Source organism: Sander lucioperca, chromosome 19, assembly GCF_008315115.2.
Source record: "Sander lucioperca isolate FBNREF2018 chromosome 19, SLUC_FBN_1.2, whole genome shotgun sequence".
In the NCBI taxonomy this organism is placed as follows: Eukaryota; Metazoa; Chordata; class Actinopteri; order Perciformes; family Percidae; genus Sander; species Sander lucioperca.
In genome coordinates, this window is record NC_050191.1 from 15,838,173 (window position 1) to 15,855,554 (window position 17,382).

At 41.0% G+C, this 17,382-nt stretch overlaps 1 protein-coding gene across 5 annotated transcripts in view; it reads left to right on the forward strand.

Annotated features, from left to right (window-relative positions):
• The window catches only part of adgb (androglobin), a 40,700-nt gene continuing 23,318 nt past the window's right edge, over positions 1–17,382 (forward strand). Inside the window, exons 1-16 of one of the 5 annotated variants that reach the window (XM_035995276.1) lie at positions 1–223; positions 554–713; positions 886–978; positions 2,031–2,102; positions 2,347–2,523; positions 4,968–5,107; positions 6,899–6,985; positions 7,846–8,012; positions 9,852–9,928; positions 10,660–10,834; positions 11,254–11,347; positions 11,976–12,129; positions 14,516–14,558; positions 15,592–15,703; positions 15,898–15,961; positions 16,772–16,867. In XM_035995276.1, coding sequence (XP_035851169.1) covers positions 153–223; positions 554–713; positions 886–978; positions 2,031–2,102; positions 2,347–2,523; positions 4,968–5,107; positions 6,899–6,985; positions 7,846–8,012; positions 9,852–9,928; positions 10,660–10,834; positions 11,254–11,347; positions 11,976–12,129; positions 14,516–14,558; positions 15,592–15,703; positions 15,898–15,961; positions 16,772–16,867 — 1,782 coding nt within the window. In that variant the 5' untranslated portion in view covers positions 1–152. The remainder of the gene's footprint in view (positions 224–553; positions 714–885; positions 979–2,030; positions 2,103–2,346; positions 2,524–4,967; positions 5,108–6,898; positions 6,986–7,845; positions 8,013–9,851; positions 9,929–10,659; positions 10,835–11,253; positions 11,348–11,975; positions 12,130–14,515; positions 14,559–15,591; positions 15,704–15,897; positions 15,962–16,771; positions 16,868–17,382) is intronic. The other 4 variants (XM_031321877.2, XM_031321878.2, XM_035995278.1 and 1 more) reach the window with 4 other exon arrangements.

The window sequence follows — 17,382 nt, forward strand, 5'->3', positions numbered from 1 at the left end:
TCGAGACCCCACCCACGTTAGGTCCGTTGCTTCGCAACGAGTAAACTCTCAAGAGCAGACCAAACCAAACAAATGCAGCTCCTCCTGGGCAGGCTAACGCTACCTAACTTGTTCTTGGTCAATTAGCTTTCAGATTTATTAAACCAAGTGCAATGTCCAAGGCACAACCCAAGAAAAAGGAGTCCTCCTCCAGTAAAGTATCTTTATCCGACCGACAGACGGAGTGAGTTTGGTTAGCTAATTTTAGCAATTAGCGTTAATTAAGGTCAGTTTTAGTTAGCATTAAAGTTAGCAACGTATTATCAAAATAAACTAAGCTAGCGTTAGCGAACGTTAGCATTTAGGAAGCTTGCTAATCGTGACAGAACATCATATTTTAACTGTGATTGGTTTAATTCGGTTATGTAGCTACGTAAATACATATATGTAACGTTACTTATATATGGTATATTATTATATTTGGTACTGAGCTGTCTAATTTTGTTGCTAAATATTGACAAAAGGGAAGCCAAGAACAAATAAAGAAATGAAGAGTTATGTGTCATTATTTCAGAGCAGCGTCCCTAGTAGCCACTTCCTCTGAGAGCCTAGGAGGTGTCTGGAGATGCAGATTCCCCAATTGGCCTGAGTGGAATGATGCAGAAGTCAACAAGGAGAAATGGGACTCAAGTAAAGGAGCTGAAGATGGAAAGACGAGCAAGAGTCACAATGCTGTAAATCTGGAGTATAAAATAATGAAATTTGCATCAGCAACGTATACTGTACAATATATTGATAAATGGAAAAAATGCTTCAAATCCACTTTACAACTGACTGACTAATTTTGACATTATGTTGATCTCTGTTTCTGTATGTCACATTCACTTTGTTTGCTTTTGTCTGCAGCCATTTTTTGAAGATCCTGAGGGAAAAATTCCCCTGCCTCCATCTTTGAAAGTGCACTCCTGGAAGCGTCCTACAGAGTTTATTGCCAACAAAGTATGCTTCTATGTTAATGATATGGTTTCTGTGGTAGTACTGTACATGCCAAATTTCTACCTGTCTACAACAATGACAGTTATTCCATGGCACTGTAAAATTGATAAAAATGGTTTATGCTTGGACTGTTATAGTATACCACACTATGTAGCTGTTCAAAAACATGGACTTGCAAAGACTAAAGCATTCATCTCCTGATCAAAAATATTGATTTATTGTTAATTAACTGTTGGTTGCATCAACAAGTGCATTTCTTTGCCACACAGTGTGAAATGTAGTTAAGGAAATCTGCTCTCTAGTCGCCTCCAATGAAGTTTTAATTGCATCACTCCACTTTTGTGTTACCCGTCGCTCAGTGCAGTATTGAGCAATTACTGGAAAGTTCCTGCTTTTTGAATTAGTCCTTGCCAGGTCACAAGCTGCCTTTCCACTAAAGATGTCAGAAGCATTTCATTAATTTCATACAAGAGGAATACAGGCTAATCACAAAAGCAATCAGCTGTGCAGATGCAGGCAACAGCTCTATTGTGAAACTCTCTTCATCAGTCTATACCAGTCTTATTGACGGAATTAATTCAAAATTTGGTTCTTACTTAGAGTTGCTGTGACAATGGGAGAAAACTCAACCTCCCTTGAGGTGAGATCCCCTGATCTCGCTCACCATCACCTGACCCATTAACTCATTTTTAATTAGTAACACTGTAGAGTCTATTAACTTGGTTGTGAAATATTCATCACAGACACAGTCTTGGGAGTATCATGGCAAGGTTAGACCAGTTTAAGACCTGGGATGAGTAGAGAAGTATTAAGTAGGTTAAATATTCATGTCCATTTTAAACAGGTGAGGCATGACAGCAATATTCTAAAGCTGGTTGATCACTGTGTATACTGAATAATACTGATATGTACAGATACTACCACACACTGTATAACAACCTGAGTGCATAACGTTTGTCTGTCAGTCATCTGGCTGTGAAGGTGCTAAAATTCTCATGCGCATGTATTAATTTATGCCTACAATGAATACAATGATCTGCTTTATTTTACTGTAGGGTCTCACCATTGTTGAAAACCAAACAGCCTTTGACCTAATCTCCCCCAATGATCATCTGTTTTGCAGTGAGGTTAGTTTTCAACTGTTGTTTTCTACTTTTCTATGACCAGTATCAATCAGCACTTGGGTAGTGTAATTCATATGTCAGACAGGGTAACGTTTTACTGACAGAAATAAATTAGACTGGGGTAATGCAATGCACTATTGCTTTTGTGAATGATAGATCAAATAATTGAGGATTCGTCCAATAGATTGGTTGATAGTTGTTAAACTCATGATTCATTTTCTCCCCCTTCTCTCCATCTTTGATCAAGCTGATGAGGTGGATCATCAGTGAGATCTATATTGTTTGGACGCTGCATAACGGCACATTTACAGAACAAGATGCTTGGAGACCTTGGGAGCACATCTACTCGCTGTGTAAGGTGGTGAAAGGTCATGAGCCGCTCTACAACAACTATGGGAAATACGTTGTCAGACTCTACTGGATGGTGAGCCTGACATGCACGCAAACATCCATTCACACATATACTGTAAGGCTCCTAAAGATTACGTTTTTAGGAACTCAAACCTAACATCACAATGCCTCTTTGTTAATAATACATTTTTTAGAGGCACACTTGAGGCAACGGATAACACAATATTGCATTTTATTATTCAACAGAACCCATAGGATGCAGCATATGAGAGGGAAATGAGGATGAACTGAGGCTTGGAGGGGGGAAGGGATGAAAAAGCCTTATCCACTCAAAGCTCAAATCAATCAGTCTTACTACTGTGCCAAAAATGGCCTGGTATCATATATTGCCTGATTTGATAAGGCTTAACAGAAGTCAACTGCCCCTTATAGAGCGCAAGACTCAAGTTGGGATCTATAACTCTTAAGACCATTAGAGCAGGAACAACCCTGGGAGGGCTTTATGCACTGCGGTGTCATTCATATTGATTATGTGCATTGAGTGTAAAGATTTTACAGGTTTTTGCCTCTAAATAAGGCTCATCATTACTTTGGGATACAGCTTACAGCCTGAGAGTTTCAGTATGTGTGTTGCTTGCAACATATCTTTAAGTAGTGGACAATACATCATTGTGTCATTTCCGAAAGGGAACTTCTTCCAGCACAACAATTTGGGTCAGCGAGAGATTGAAAAAAGGCAGAGCTAAAAATGATGGGGTTCTGTAACACTGAGTCTTGCCTTGACAAACAAGCATGACACGGTTGTAGGCAGCAGTCCCCGTGCCAACCATAGCACGCTAACAGATGGTTGTTGAGATGGCATTAAGCACCCAGCCCCCAACCACCCTTCCCATTTCCACGCCTGTTTTCGCTGATAGGCTACTCTTTTTCTCCCTTGCTCATATGATTCTTTATTGTTCCACCCCAATCGTTTTTCTTCCTTCATGCCACTGTAAATATCCATTCCAATCTCATTTTCCACCGTCCTACAACTCTGTCTCTCCTTTCCTCCTTTTCTTCCTCTCTCCTCTAACTTGCCATTTCGCACTGTATTTTACCCCATCTGCGAACACATTGAGCTCCTCCTCAGGGCGATGGTTTGACAAGAAAGTGGAAGAACAAGCAAAACAGAAAGTAAGCCTGCCCACACTGTGCACACTGCTCTGATAGATAGAAAAGATAGAAAGGCACAGCTGTGAACAATCAGTCAGATTATCACCTGCGTGTGCTGCTTTTTCATACAAGCAGTGTGAAACTCCCTCAGACGGCCAGTAGACAGAGCACACCACAGCCGCCATGTAACAAGCTCTGACACCAAACAGGATGCAGCATAATGTAGCTAATGCTAGGAGAGGTGTTAGAATGTGAAGCCCATAGATCTGAGATTTTGAGGTCATGAGTTACACATAGGGCTTTTAGGAAAAATGTTGATGATCTGAATCACACACCTATGGCACACACTTTAAAATGGTAGGAGAAATCAGTTTACATTAGCAGTGGATGTGTTAGGGGCTGGTATCAGTCATGGCCAATCACATCAGCTCCTCTCATTACCTCTAAATGCAGTTGTCTCCCCCACCACAATGTACAGACTGTTTGGTAAAGGAATTGAGAGTTCAGACAAGCTTCCTCTAACATGAATCTGCTATTTCAGTCAGAAACATTTAAGTCAAGGAATTCACTGCAAATGGTTATAGAGTTCAATTCTGCAGAAAATGCTCTGTCCCTTTAGGGAACTTTCAAGGAATCTGAGCAGTGTTGAGAATTATGCTGGGAGAACAAATTACATAACAGACTGTAGTACAGAGTCAGTGAAACCTGTTTATGTACATGAACATTAGATCCTAGTAGAGTCAACAATACCCAAAGCTTAGCACATTTTGGAGGGATTTGGGGTGGTGGAGGGAGTTGACTCTGCTGGCAGTGTTGGCATGAAGCTATCAGCAAAATAAAAGTATTGTAAGGTTGTGAAAGCTGCCTAGTACACTTGAATGTGATTGGATGTTACTACTCAGCTGATGGCTGAGGGCAACACTCCATTCTGGTGTGAGAGGTGCAAGTGTAAATATATAGCAAAAAGCAGTATTCCATCATTACAAATATCCTGTGAGGTGATGCCTCTTTTTAAGCTGAATTGATTTTTTTGGTGATTCTGAGACCCTGGTCAACATGTCTTGTCTTTTTTCTGTGTGTAATCATGGGTGTTTCTTTTTGAAAACACAGTTATCCACATGTGCCACTCTAAAAAAACCTTAAAAAACAAATTTGCCTTTATTTTGTTTTACTTACACTAAGTGGTTAATAAGGTTCTGATCTGAGACCTGAGAGTGGTATTGTTCTTCTCATCTAACTCTTGGCTAAAAAGGAAATATATGTATTTCCCTTTAAGGTTTACATGACTTGCTAGAACCACTATTTGAGGTGGATTGACTGTTATACCGTATCTTCACTCACTATGTCTTCCTTCCTTGCTTTTAGGGTTGTTGGAGGAAGATAACAGTAGATGATTCGATGCCATTTGATGAAGAAAACAACCTTCTTCTTCCAGCCTCCACCTGTCAGTCAGAGCTGTGGCCAATGTTGTTGGCTAAGGCTCTTATTAAAGTGGCCAACACAAAGTGAGTTACTATACATTCCATAAGCACATCAGTACAGCCACAAGGAGTTGGGAAACAGTTATAATAGTCTTAAAGTAAGTGGGCGGAAGAACAGAGTCAAGCTTATTCCAAGTATATGCCCACTATGCAGTCTGTCTCTAATAGGACCACTGTACAAACTATGCACACTTCCTCTTTAATCTAACACTGTACACTGACCCTGCTTAGGTAAAGCAGTATACAGTACAGGATGTTACTATTTCTCAATTCCAATTGAATTTAAATGCAGTGATTAACCAGTAATTTGCAGTGAACAAAATGAAAGTAATTAACTAACTGATTTCTGAGAACATTTTGACCCTGTCAGATCAAGGACATTAATAAAATCCACAGAGCTTTATTTCAAAATCTAGTCAAGATCACAGTGTTTCCAAAGATACCAAATGTTTCATGCTGAACTATTAGGAAATGTTTGTAAAATAATGCACAACACACCTAGAATTTCCACATTTCATGTAATGTCAATATACTGTACAGTGTAGGCTTTACTTTAAAGTTTCTGAAGGTAAATTGTTAGTGGAAATCAGGGTTCAGGAGGTTAATTTCCTGGCTGACAAGTATGTACTGTGCATGCTGAATGAAATGAACTAAACTATTTAAAGCTCACACACACATGCACAAGAACCCCCACACAGAGTGTGTTCTGCTGACTTAGCCAAACCTTCACCTGACCTAATCTCTGCCCTGAGCTGTCTTGAGTTTGGTGACAGGCAGGCAGTGTGTGTGTGTCTGTGATGGGGAAACATGGCGTGTGTAAAGGTGGCTGTTTCAGTGTCCACAGAAGGTCGAGAGATAAATGTTTCATCCAAAACAGGAAACAAAGGAGCCTCTCTCCTCGTGAATCATTTATGAACCATAGTGAAAGTTCTTTGTACTGAACTAGTACCAAACTTTGCCCAGGTGTCTGCTGGAGCTCCTCAGAAAAGCAGTAGTCTTTTCTTTAATAAAAAGATGAATTTGAGGGCTCCATCACTTTGGGGCTAAGTAGCTTTTTTGTAGTGGTTATGGACTGTGGCATTACTGATCAAGTTGTATTGATTTCACTTCCTTGGGTATCATGACTGTGCTGTGGACTGGACAGGTTGGTAACAGAATCCTAAGAGGACCAATTAGAGCTGCAGCAGCCATCTGTTTCAACTGGAAATTGTGTGCCAAAGATACAGACACACACACTCCTTCAAATCAGTTCTAGAGACTTAAATAATAGGTGCAATACACATAAGACACATTTCAAAATGTATAACAGAAGCTGAGCCTATATCCTTGCAGACTTGTTAAGATAACACCAAACATTTCTGTCGACTTGTTGACCGATATATGCTTGTGATGGTGCCTTAAATGGTGATTGTGTTTATCAATTGACCAAACCACAACGAGAGTCAATTTTCACATCCAATTATTTCATTATTCGTGATACTTAAGTTTACATTTTCGTCACAAAAAAAATGGCGAAGTTCATGGATGTCAGTTACCTTGTCTTTACTGGTGTCATCCCTTAACATCATGATAAAATAAAGACAGAGAACAAGAGAAAGTGACATCCATTTTTGTCAATTACATAGAAACAGTATTGCCATGAGTTTAACCACTTGAACACCAAGCATATTATGTGCAATTTAACAAATTGAAACTGTGACCTCACAAGTTCCATTTGAGAACAGTGCCAGTGCCACTATGGGTAGTTTGAATGGAGTCTCTGGTTTGTTGCAGAAATGTCTTTTTTTAACAGTTCTTTGTATTGTTGTTTCTCAGTGTAGTGTCAGAGGGTTGCGGGCAGATGGGCGAATTGACCTTTATCCACACCCTGACTGGCTGGATCCCAGAAATCCGTCCTATGAAGTAAGGTCCTCATTGACTCCAATCTTGTACGTCTGTCTTCTCGTCTCTTAATCTAAATATTTTCCATAGGTGTTCCCATTGACAGACTATCTAATCTCTGGTAGTTTATCACAATAAAGGCTGTGGCACTAAATGCACTCACACAGTCTGACAAAGTGTGCATTTTTTCTTCTCAAGTGTACTGTTTTATAAAGTATACTGTAGCAAAGGGAGAGAGAGAAGTGTATCTGTCAACAATAGTATGGGAAGTCTGAGGTTTGGGGTCTAAAATGGATACAGAGATATATAATAAAGGGGGAGGAGAGGCAGCATGGAGTGGAGAATCTCAGCTTGTCAGTGATGGAACTTTAATGGGACAACAGTGTTTTGGAGTGGAGCTGGGAAGTGTTATTCTCTCTAGCTCAGCAGGTTAGCTGCTGTTACTGGGTTGCCTGGGGAATCTATCAACACGTACAGGCACTAAACATGACATTGTTTGTGTTTCAGATTGATTCATGACACATGAGTTTGCAGTCGTATGTGCATGTACCCACACCCACATACATTTTACAGGATTACATAAGTTAAAATTTCTGCTCACTGTCTAGTTACGGGAGGGGGGGGTTGGGGCATCGACGACACACACACACACACACATTCTAATGTGCCCTCCTCACATTAGAATGACAGGATCAGGCTGCTTGCTCAAAAGTTGTAATTTTGAATTAGAGAAGTAGTTATTAGAGTCAAAACAGGCTGAAAAATGCAGCTGGTTAACTTAAAAAAAAGTTATTTTAAGAAATAATATTATTTTGAAACTTAATAATAATGTCATCCCCTGTACCTTGTAACCAATTCAGGTTTTTTTAACCTCCTATCAGGTCTGTATACTTGGGCAAAACCTGGGATTTCTTACAAGACACCATTCCCGTATTTACACACCCAGATGAGAGTTTGCCGGAGACCAAGCCACCGACTGCAGATCCAGCTGCAGGGAGAGATTCCAGCTTTAATGACAGCAAGAGTCAGCTGCCAGAGAAAGGTAAAGGTCTGAATAGTGCCACAGTTAGACACACACACACACACACACACACACACACACACACACACACCAGGACACACAAACATGGAAAGGCATACAATAATGCACACATGCATACCCGGAAACATACATCTCAATTACACACATTGCTTGCACATTTAATTGAGTGAGTCAATTAAATCAATGATCCATTAGATTGTAATCATTTGTATGTACATAATACTTCACTACAGCTTGTTAATTTATCAGCGGGCTGTTTGAAAAATTAAATATATCTGTTGTGTGTCTGTATATGTGCAGTACTATATATTTGTATATATGCATGTGAATGCAAAGTGTGTGTGTAAATCTGTATTTTCCTCCCTCTGCATCCATAATTCAACTACTATGGAGCATGACAATGAATATTTCATTGTCCAAAAGAAACTCACGCTTATCAATGATTCCATTGCCTTATAGCAGTAATAACCCTACTGTACATTTGCAGTATTAATAGTATTCATTGGGGATGTACTTTAGGACTGGGGAAAACTCAAATTTCACTATCATGCCATTCTTACAAATACCTCCATTTCTCAGCCAGTGCCCTGCTGCCTCTTTCCTGTTCTTTCAAGCATCACTTCCTGTTTTCCCATGCTCATGTATTATGGAGCATGAGATGGTTAATGTGTGTATGGTGGACTATAAATAAACCAGCAGAGGGAGCAGTGGCAGGGTGAATTATTTGGTGTTCCCGCAGGACAGAAGAGCCTCCCAAGTCAAATGTGGTTATGTGATGAAAAATGGATTGAAACGTCCTAAGAAAAGAGTGTGTGGCTTGGAGTTGTTTCATGTCTTTAAGGTAGAGAGATACAGTAAAGGCTTTATTAAGGTTGTACCCTTGATATCAAGATTTTGTTTTTTTAATTGAACACACCACATTTAAGGTATAAAAAAATTCCCATCAACATAAATGGGTTTAAATGAATTACATTTCCTCTCTTGCTCTCTTATTTAGCCACCTGCCAATAATCTGTCCCTTGGTCTCTCCTACAATTCCACTTGTTAACAAAAAATTAAAAAAATTATAAAAGTGTTGGATATTACTAACATAATGTAATGGCATGTACGCACAAAGTAGTAATACCTCACGGAACATTTATCCTTCAAGGGAAATGCATCACACAGTGCTTACATACAAGCATGCAAACACAAAAAAAACCCTACACATTCTTTCTGTCTCACTGTTTTGGTACCCACTGTCCAATGAAATGCATAAATTGGAATGCATAACTCACTATGCAGTTTGAGAACCACTTTTCTGTTCAATTCTTAATGTGTAACCTTTGTATTAGTCTAGCAGTGCTCCCATCTCTCTTCACCATGGTCCTTCAAATTGATTTTCCATGTCCCCTGGCCCATGTGATCCTTATACCATATTCTCTAAGATGCACCATACGGGGGCAGGACCATCCATAGATCACCTAGATTCTCTGTTGTTGCCTTATTTATACCTGTGGAGGCCAATAGTGCTTCCACTCCTCCATGGTTGCACTTTACATTGATTTATACATACATTTTTACAACTTTTTATTTATCAGCTTTACTTAACATTGGTAGATGGCACTACGTTTCACTATATTAGTATGTTCAATAAGGTTCCGTCAATAATGTCTTCTCTCAGTAAAATCTATTATGTACTGATACAGTGCAAGTTCTACAATGTCAGTCATACTGTCAGAGTATAACATTTTTGCATGCATGTCCATGTTGGAGTATGTGTGTTTATGTGTTTGTTTGAGTTTGCATATGCCTACGAGGTTTACCTGTACTAGTGTCAGTTTTTTGTGTGTGTGTGTTTCTCAGGTTCCCCCGAGGTAGTGGTGTGTGCGAGCTACTACCCTTTACAGCCGCATAACAATTCCTGTGGGTTTGGAAAAATGGTATGTATTTTCTCTATTCCTCCTCTGTTGCTGGCTATGCATACATGTGCTCATTCAGTGCAAGTTTTGTACTTCCGTCACACCGTCATGAGAGACATTTTCATCCATGAAAATTAGATTTCACCTTCTGTAGATTGCAGTCAGATATTCATTACAGATTTGGAAGCTTACAGTAGAGAGATTCACATTGTGACGCAAATACTATGTAGTCTGAAGGCAATCTGGCCAGAATGTCTACATAAGCATTTTGGATCCAATTAAATATAAAGACTTACACAAAATCTTACTCACACAAAATAATGATTCTACCCTAAACGTGAAAACATATAATTGTGTTTCAATACCTTTTTAAAATATATACTATCTTGGTCATCTCTGTTATATAGCACAGTAATGTGAAAAATGTACTGAAGCCCCAAAGTAACAGTGGGTGGTGGAGATGAAACATAACAGTGCTCATGACCTGGGGGCATGGTGTGTTCTATTTGGTTGCTTCGCCTTAACAGGCTTGTTAAATTATTTACACCCATTCTAGGGCTAATTGGTGGACAGGATTTTCCTTTGTTGGAGGTGTTCTATCACCTCCACTCTCTGATCTTGGGTCAGAATCCCCTTTTTACACTTTGACATGATTTACCTGTAGAGTTGGTTACAGGTCACAGTAATGGGAGAAAAACTTGTAAATGCATGTATGTTTATTTCTGTGCATTTGTCTATATGCGGGCACACAGGCGAATTCCTCAGAGTATCTTCGTCAGTACGGCCTCTCCTTGCTGTACAGCCACATTGTCCTGTTGACCAGAACCCGGGCATGCCAGCTGGAGGCACCACCCAAACCTCCACCTATACCCCGATGGAAACTCATCCGCCCGCGGAAGGAGATCGTGGTCTCCGATGAACCACAGAGTGCGTGAGAGACAGAGAAGGAGGCAGGAAATAAAAAAAAATGTTAAAATTAAGTTTGGATAAAAAGGTGGTCAAGGGGGACACCAGGAGGAGGATGCAGGGGAGGATATCAAACAAACGCACAAATTATGTGATAGAGTGTAGGTGAATGTCCTAAATAAATATGACTAGAAAGGAAAGCGAGTGCTAATGCAGGAGATTTAGAACCTGCAATACAGAGGGCAAACAGTACCGCAGGCTGAAATGAAAAAAGGAGGAGGATAGCTACAATAATTCTGTAATGAAAATAGCTGCTGGCTCGGGCATATCTGACATCAGCTGATCTCTGGGTGAAACAAAAAATGCAGTAAGAAAGAGTCAGTGTGTAAAAAAGCAGTGCTGGCATGATGTGTGAGTTTTTTTTCTCTCTCTTTTTGCAGAGCTTCCTTTGTCAAAACTAGAACAGTTCATTGAGGTTGCCAGCCCTTTTCTCTTCTACCGTGTCAAGAGCGGCGCTGGCCCCATCCCGGAACTGTATGTACGCTTAAATGATCTAAGACTGAGAAAATGAAGCGAGATGAGTCTTTTCTGTCGTCCTGCTCTTCTGTTAATTTAAGTGTATCATATTGGTTAAAGAGTATTTCAATTTTCTATAGCTGACCTTCACTCTGACCTCACTGTAGAGGAAGGAAAGAAAGAAAACACCCTCCATCTGGGGATCAAAAAAGTATATTCTCATGATCACATCATGAGAATCTTATCCCCATCTTCCTACTGTTCCCCCCATTCTCCCTGCAACAGGGCAATGAAATTCAGGTAGCAGTTGAAGAATTCAAACTATATGGGCATATTTCTTTTTATACTTTTAATACAATGTTATAAAGATCGTTTTGTTCCCACTTGACTATAACTATACTCACTGAAAGAAATGTTTGCCAACGTTCTTAAAATTAAAACAAATCACAGATCAAAGCAGTGTGATGGTATAAATGCTGTTCCTTGCCTATAATGTGACATGCGTGACTCACTTGTAGATGATCTGGTGTATTGCTCCTAAATGTATTACCATGAGATGAGATGCACGTATGTCATGATTATGATATGATGCATGTGCAGTATGTCCACATAGCATGCAGCATGAATACATGTCTTTGTGTGTCAGAGAGGCCAAGCAGAGTGCTCAGAGGAAACGTTCCTACGGATCCTCTCTGGTGTGCATTGCTGAGAGAGAGGAGACTGAATGCCGAGAAGTCCTTGAGCCTGATGCTGTTGAACACACCACTAACTCACCAAACAGCACAACAGACAAAATAGAGGTACACAGAATTACTGTTTCCTGGGGCACAGAGTTGATTTATACATTCAGCGTGTGTGTGTTTAACATGTTAGAGCATTTTGTTGTTGAACCTCAATTAATTGTGGTAACCCCAAGCCATTTATTACAATAGATATGAGGCTCTGTGAAGCTCAGCCTAATGCTATTTATCCAAGTACTAAGATTGTAGCAGTTGTCCGCAAAATGTTGTTGCATCTTTTTATTTCCTTGTTTCATTTTTTTCTCTCTCACCCCTCTGTCTACCCTGTAAGTATGCAGTTGAAGGCTCATCAGAGTAGCTCTGTGAGTCAGTGACAACAAGGCTGCCATCCCCCAGTCTCAAAGTCACTTCTGTTGTCTCCCAGCCAGGCCACCACTGACCAGGGGCACATCTGCACTAAAGAGAGAACCAGTGAGGGGAAGGGAGATTGGGGGGTATGTTCAGAGCAGCAGCAGAGAGACACACAGACAGACACAAAGACAAGGATAGCAGCAAAGATAGAGAGGAATAAAGAAGGGGGGCCAGCTGTACAGAAAAAGAAAGGAGGGGGATTGAAAAGTAGGAAGAAAGTGACAGTTGGACAGGGAGAGATGAAAGTGGAGCAGGAAACAGAGGGTGATGGGAAAAGAAAATGGCTGGTGTGGGGTGGTGGTGAACGGGGTGCGTGGGTTTCATTCAGGGAGAGGTCGTGTACTGTGCTGATGAAAAAAGCAGTGCAATTAGATGGTGAGCCATCAGTGTCTGCGTCTCCTGGGGGGTTCATTATTACACTTCACTCCTAGCATAGAGAGAAAAAATAGAGTTCATATTAATCGCCCTCTTGTGTAACTGTGACCAGTTATGTATAGAGCGGTTAGGCTAGGGCAGTATGGACACGCTAATTTGATGTGTCGTTTGATGTCTGTGTGCACATGCACTCATGTTGATTGGTTTGTGTATGTGTCATATGTGTGCCACATTTTTACTCAGTGTGTGTTCCCACTCTTCACAAGCACGTGCTGGGTCACGTGCTGAGGGGACTGTACAACAAGTGAGAAGGTTCTTTTTTTTTTTTTTGCTGTTTTGACCCCTCTGTCTGTTTCTGTCAACCCTGGCCAACAGTATCAACCTCTGTGTCTAGCTCCTAGAATATAATAAGGTGGTTTCACATGATGTCCCTAATACCCTCAATGGCCTACTCACTCAAAATTAGTGTTGAATGAGTAGCTGTTTTAGTCTCCAATATGCTTGGAATGTGGTTAATCGCTAAGTCACCAAAGCCCATTTGGGGTTTCTGTTTGGGCTCTGAGATCAATGGATATCCTTCTGCCTGATCTTGATATTTTGCATGTATGGAAAATGGGGAAAATGTGATATCTGGAGAGAGTTTCTGGCTGTGTAAAATAAAGCCCCATGAAGTGTGGGATTAAAGTAATGCGTCTTCTTCCGCGCATCAACCCATAACTGAGCACCTTAAAATCCCAGTAGCCTTGTTTGTAAGATCTATCTCTATCTCAATGTCTTCTTACTGTACACAGGTAAGTGATCTAATAAATAGCATGTTGTGGGTGGACGGTACATGCCATGCCTTCGAGCTTGACTTGATCCTTTACACACTCTTGTGACAACACACACATTAACATGTTTTAAGTGTTGCTATTGTGGTGGAGAGGAGGTCAAGTGTGCCTCCCAATCACAATGCCTCTCTCCATCTGTCTGGGTCTCCGGGTACTTATTCAAATAGGCGGTGACTCACAGACACACACACTCACTCTGACTCATCAGAGAGTCTTGGATGGGGTTGTTTTGAAGTTACACAAAATAAAGCCATAATTCTTATTCAGAGCTGGTAAACTGTTGGACATTCACCAGGGTTTTTCCTCAAGGGAACTTCAAATGAAGGGGCCTGGAGTAATGTTCAGCTACTTGATACAGGTGTACCATGTTTTGCACTTAAATATAGCTTTGTAATAACAAAGCAACAGTGATTGCCTTTTTTCAAGACCGCATCATCCCGTGCCTTGCTTAGACAGAAGAATGTAGTATCTGAAGGATTTGATAAACTCTTTAGCTATATTTCTTTAATTTAGTTGGACAGGTGAGCATGAAATCAGAGCTGTTGAGTAATTTCCCTCTAAGAGAAGTAACATGCTAAACAACATAACTCCCCATCTGTCACTGACAGTCCAACTAAATTAGAGCTGGTATTCCCTGGTGGTGTTTTTAGCAGGAGAGGAGCAGCCCTTGTCACATTAAACCGTGTCTCGTGTCCTGTGGTGTTTGGCGAGAATGGCGCGACACCACAGCTGGCATGGAATCACTAGAGGGCGGAAGTGTATCTCTGGCAGTGTTACTCTATCAGCAACTCACTGTTTATCTCTCTGTAACTCTCTCTCTGTCCCTTTAGGTTACTGCAGAGGACAGGAAGAAGGACGATTACATCTCCAATGGTAAAAGCTGTTCCTTTGCAATGCTGAAAATCGCACTGTATCTGTATACAAGATTGCCTTACCTGAAGTCAAATATTAGGCTACTAGAATGGGCAGGTGACCATTAATTTTGTTTAATTGGAAATTATGAATGTAGTGAAGGTCTTTATTATTGGTTGACCTGAGCAGCATCTGTGCAGCATTGTCCAATTAATGTGATTACAAGTATTTCCATCTCTCGCTTCCACTCCCTCCATCTTTCTCTCCACGCTTCTGCCGGTTGGCCAAGACACTATTGTGCCTTATGACAACTATCCAATTGTTGGATTGAATTCCCTGCCTTCTTTCTGCCCCCGTTTAGTTGCTTAGTAACCCCTACAGTTTAAGTTAGTGGACCACTATTGCTCAGCAGAGACACTGGCCCTCGCCGCCTCAGCTTTCTGATCAGACTTCTCTCTTTGAGACAAGCCTGGGGGGCAAAGCAACTGTGTGTGTGTGTGTGTGTGTGTGTGTGTGTGTGTGTGTGTGCGTGTGCGTGCGTGCGTGTGTGTTTTTTGGATGGAGAGTGTGCACATGTCTATGACTTTGCTCTACATGCATTGAGATAGTGGGAGTCAGTGAGTTGGAGTATGGATGTGCATGTGCGCTTACACTATGCCACTATGTGGGAGTTTGGCCAATTCGGCTCACTGTGTTTAAGATAACGATTTGAGTCGAGGATAACTTGTTATGAGTCACAAGAGGAAAGGCATTTTGTTACTCGCAGCATTTTAAAATGGGAGATTTCACCGGCAATTCTATATCTATTTGGTATTAAGCGTGGCATGAAAAGCCCCAGTCAACTTGGATGCTACTCAGTTCGATAAGGACATGTTGAGATGCTGCAGATTAGTATTATCAATAATAAATTATATTAAATAAAGTACTTTGCTTTATAATCCATCTCTCAGCAAGATGGCTGTATACTGCAGACCTGCTACATTTAACCAAATGTCTAACCCAACAAAAATGTTATTAAATAACATTATTAATCACAAATGAATCTCCCTTCCAGATTGGCCCAACACTGCTTTGGAGAGGCCTGTAACTGTGGAACCCTCAGCTCCTGTCAAACCCATCCTGCAGGAGACATGGGTGGACCTGGATGACTTTGCTAAATGCTTTCAGTGAGACACACACACACACACACACACACACACACACCTGCACAGATGCACGCACAGACACAAATATGTACTTAAGTACTGCAAACATATTGTGCCAATAGAAAAACATAGACAGTCGTGAAAAAAGGATGGTTGAGGGGCCTGACGTGATTAAGATAATGGTTATCAAAATTAACTGACTTTTCTTTTTCCAGGACTCTCTTGGTATTCCATAAACCACAGATCTACCCACATCATATCCATAAATCTCATTTTAAGGTACAGTATGTCTCACAAAATAACCCAGTGCCTTATTTCTGTATGTTTCCAGTGCTGGTACTTTCTAAGCTTTCCATTTATTTTCCCACGTGATTCCATGGGCCCTATCTTGCACCCGGCACAGGGCAGCGCAAAGACCGACGCAAGTGTCTTTGCTATTTTAAGACCGTCCAGCGCCCTCGTCGTTTGAATAGCAAATGCACCTCTGCCCATCTTTGCGCCCATGGGCGTGCTGGTCTTACAGGGAGGTGTGTTCAGGTGAATTCTTGGCGTCTTGCTATCTTGAGGCAGCGGGAAGTGATCGCGCCATTGACCAACAAAAACCTGGTCTAAAGTCAATAGCGCAGCATTTCATTGTTGTTTTAACAGCTCATTTCCTAGGCTTATGTACAGCGCGCGCACACTATGCTTGTTACACACACACAGGGAAGCACAGCAGCACACAAACATGCAAAAGATTACAAATAAAAATATTATGGTGCAAATCCGCCATCATAATAGCAATGTGCCAATGATACAAACGCGCCTGTCTTTTAAAGGGAATGGGAGATGACACTCTGATTGGTTTATTGCATGTTACGCCCAAAACACACATATGAATTAATGAAGACACTAAGTACAACCCTTTTGAACCATGCACCTGGTGCACAGACCCTTTTTTCCACCGTCACACTAGCAAAAGTGGATCTGCACGCCCTAAACGCACCTGCACCATGCGCTTAGATCGTTCAATAGGGTGTTTGTGCTTTGACCCATTAATGCTGTTAGTATTGGATATATTGTCATTAATTTAGCTGCTGTTGTCTGCAGAGCACCGTCTTGCCCAAAACAGGCACCAACTGTACTGGATCATCGACACACTCCACTGGTTCCCTCCTTCTGACATCTACTGCAGCAAGCCCTGAAGTACACACGTGCAAACACACAAAAACACACACATGCACCAATTGCACATGAGCACACAATTTGCCATGTGTGATTCAGACTTTTGATGAAACTTAAAGGTGCCCTGTAGAGATTTCTTGGAAACAAACAATGATGGTGTTTTGCTTCATTTTTTGGCATGCCACCTGTAGATCAGTGGAATAGTGTAAAACCATTGGCCTAACTGCATGCATACTTGTGCACATGCACAAGAGAAACAGAACAGGAATGTCTTAACTAGTCTAGTCAAGAGTGTTTTTGTCAAACTACTATTTCCAAGGCCAAAAATGAACCATGCATGCATTTTAAAAGACTAAAACAAGATTTGCTGCCCTAACATTTAGTGGAAGTCTGTCAGAGTCTGAAGCCACAACAGTAGGCTATAGGCACAGGTCATTTATCTGAGGACCAATAGAGACAATAGCTTCCTGAGGGGTCAGCAATTCACGGATACCTAGTGATTGCAAGCTGTGCAAAGCTTTGTAAGTGTTAAGGAG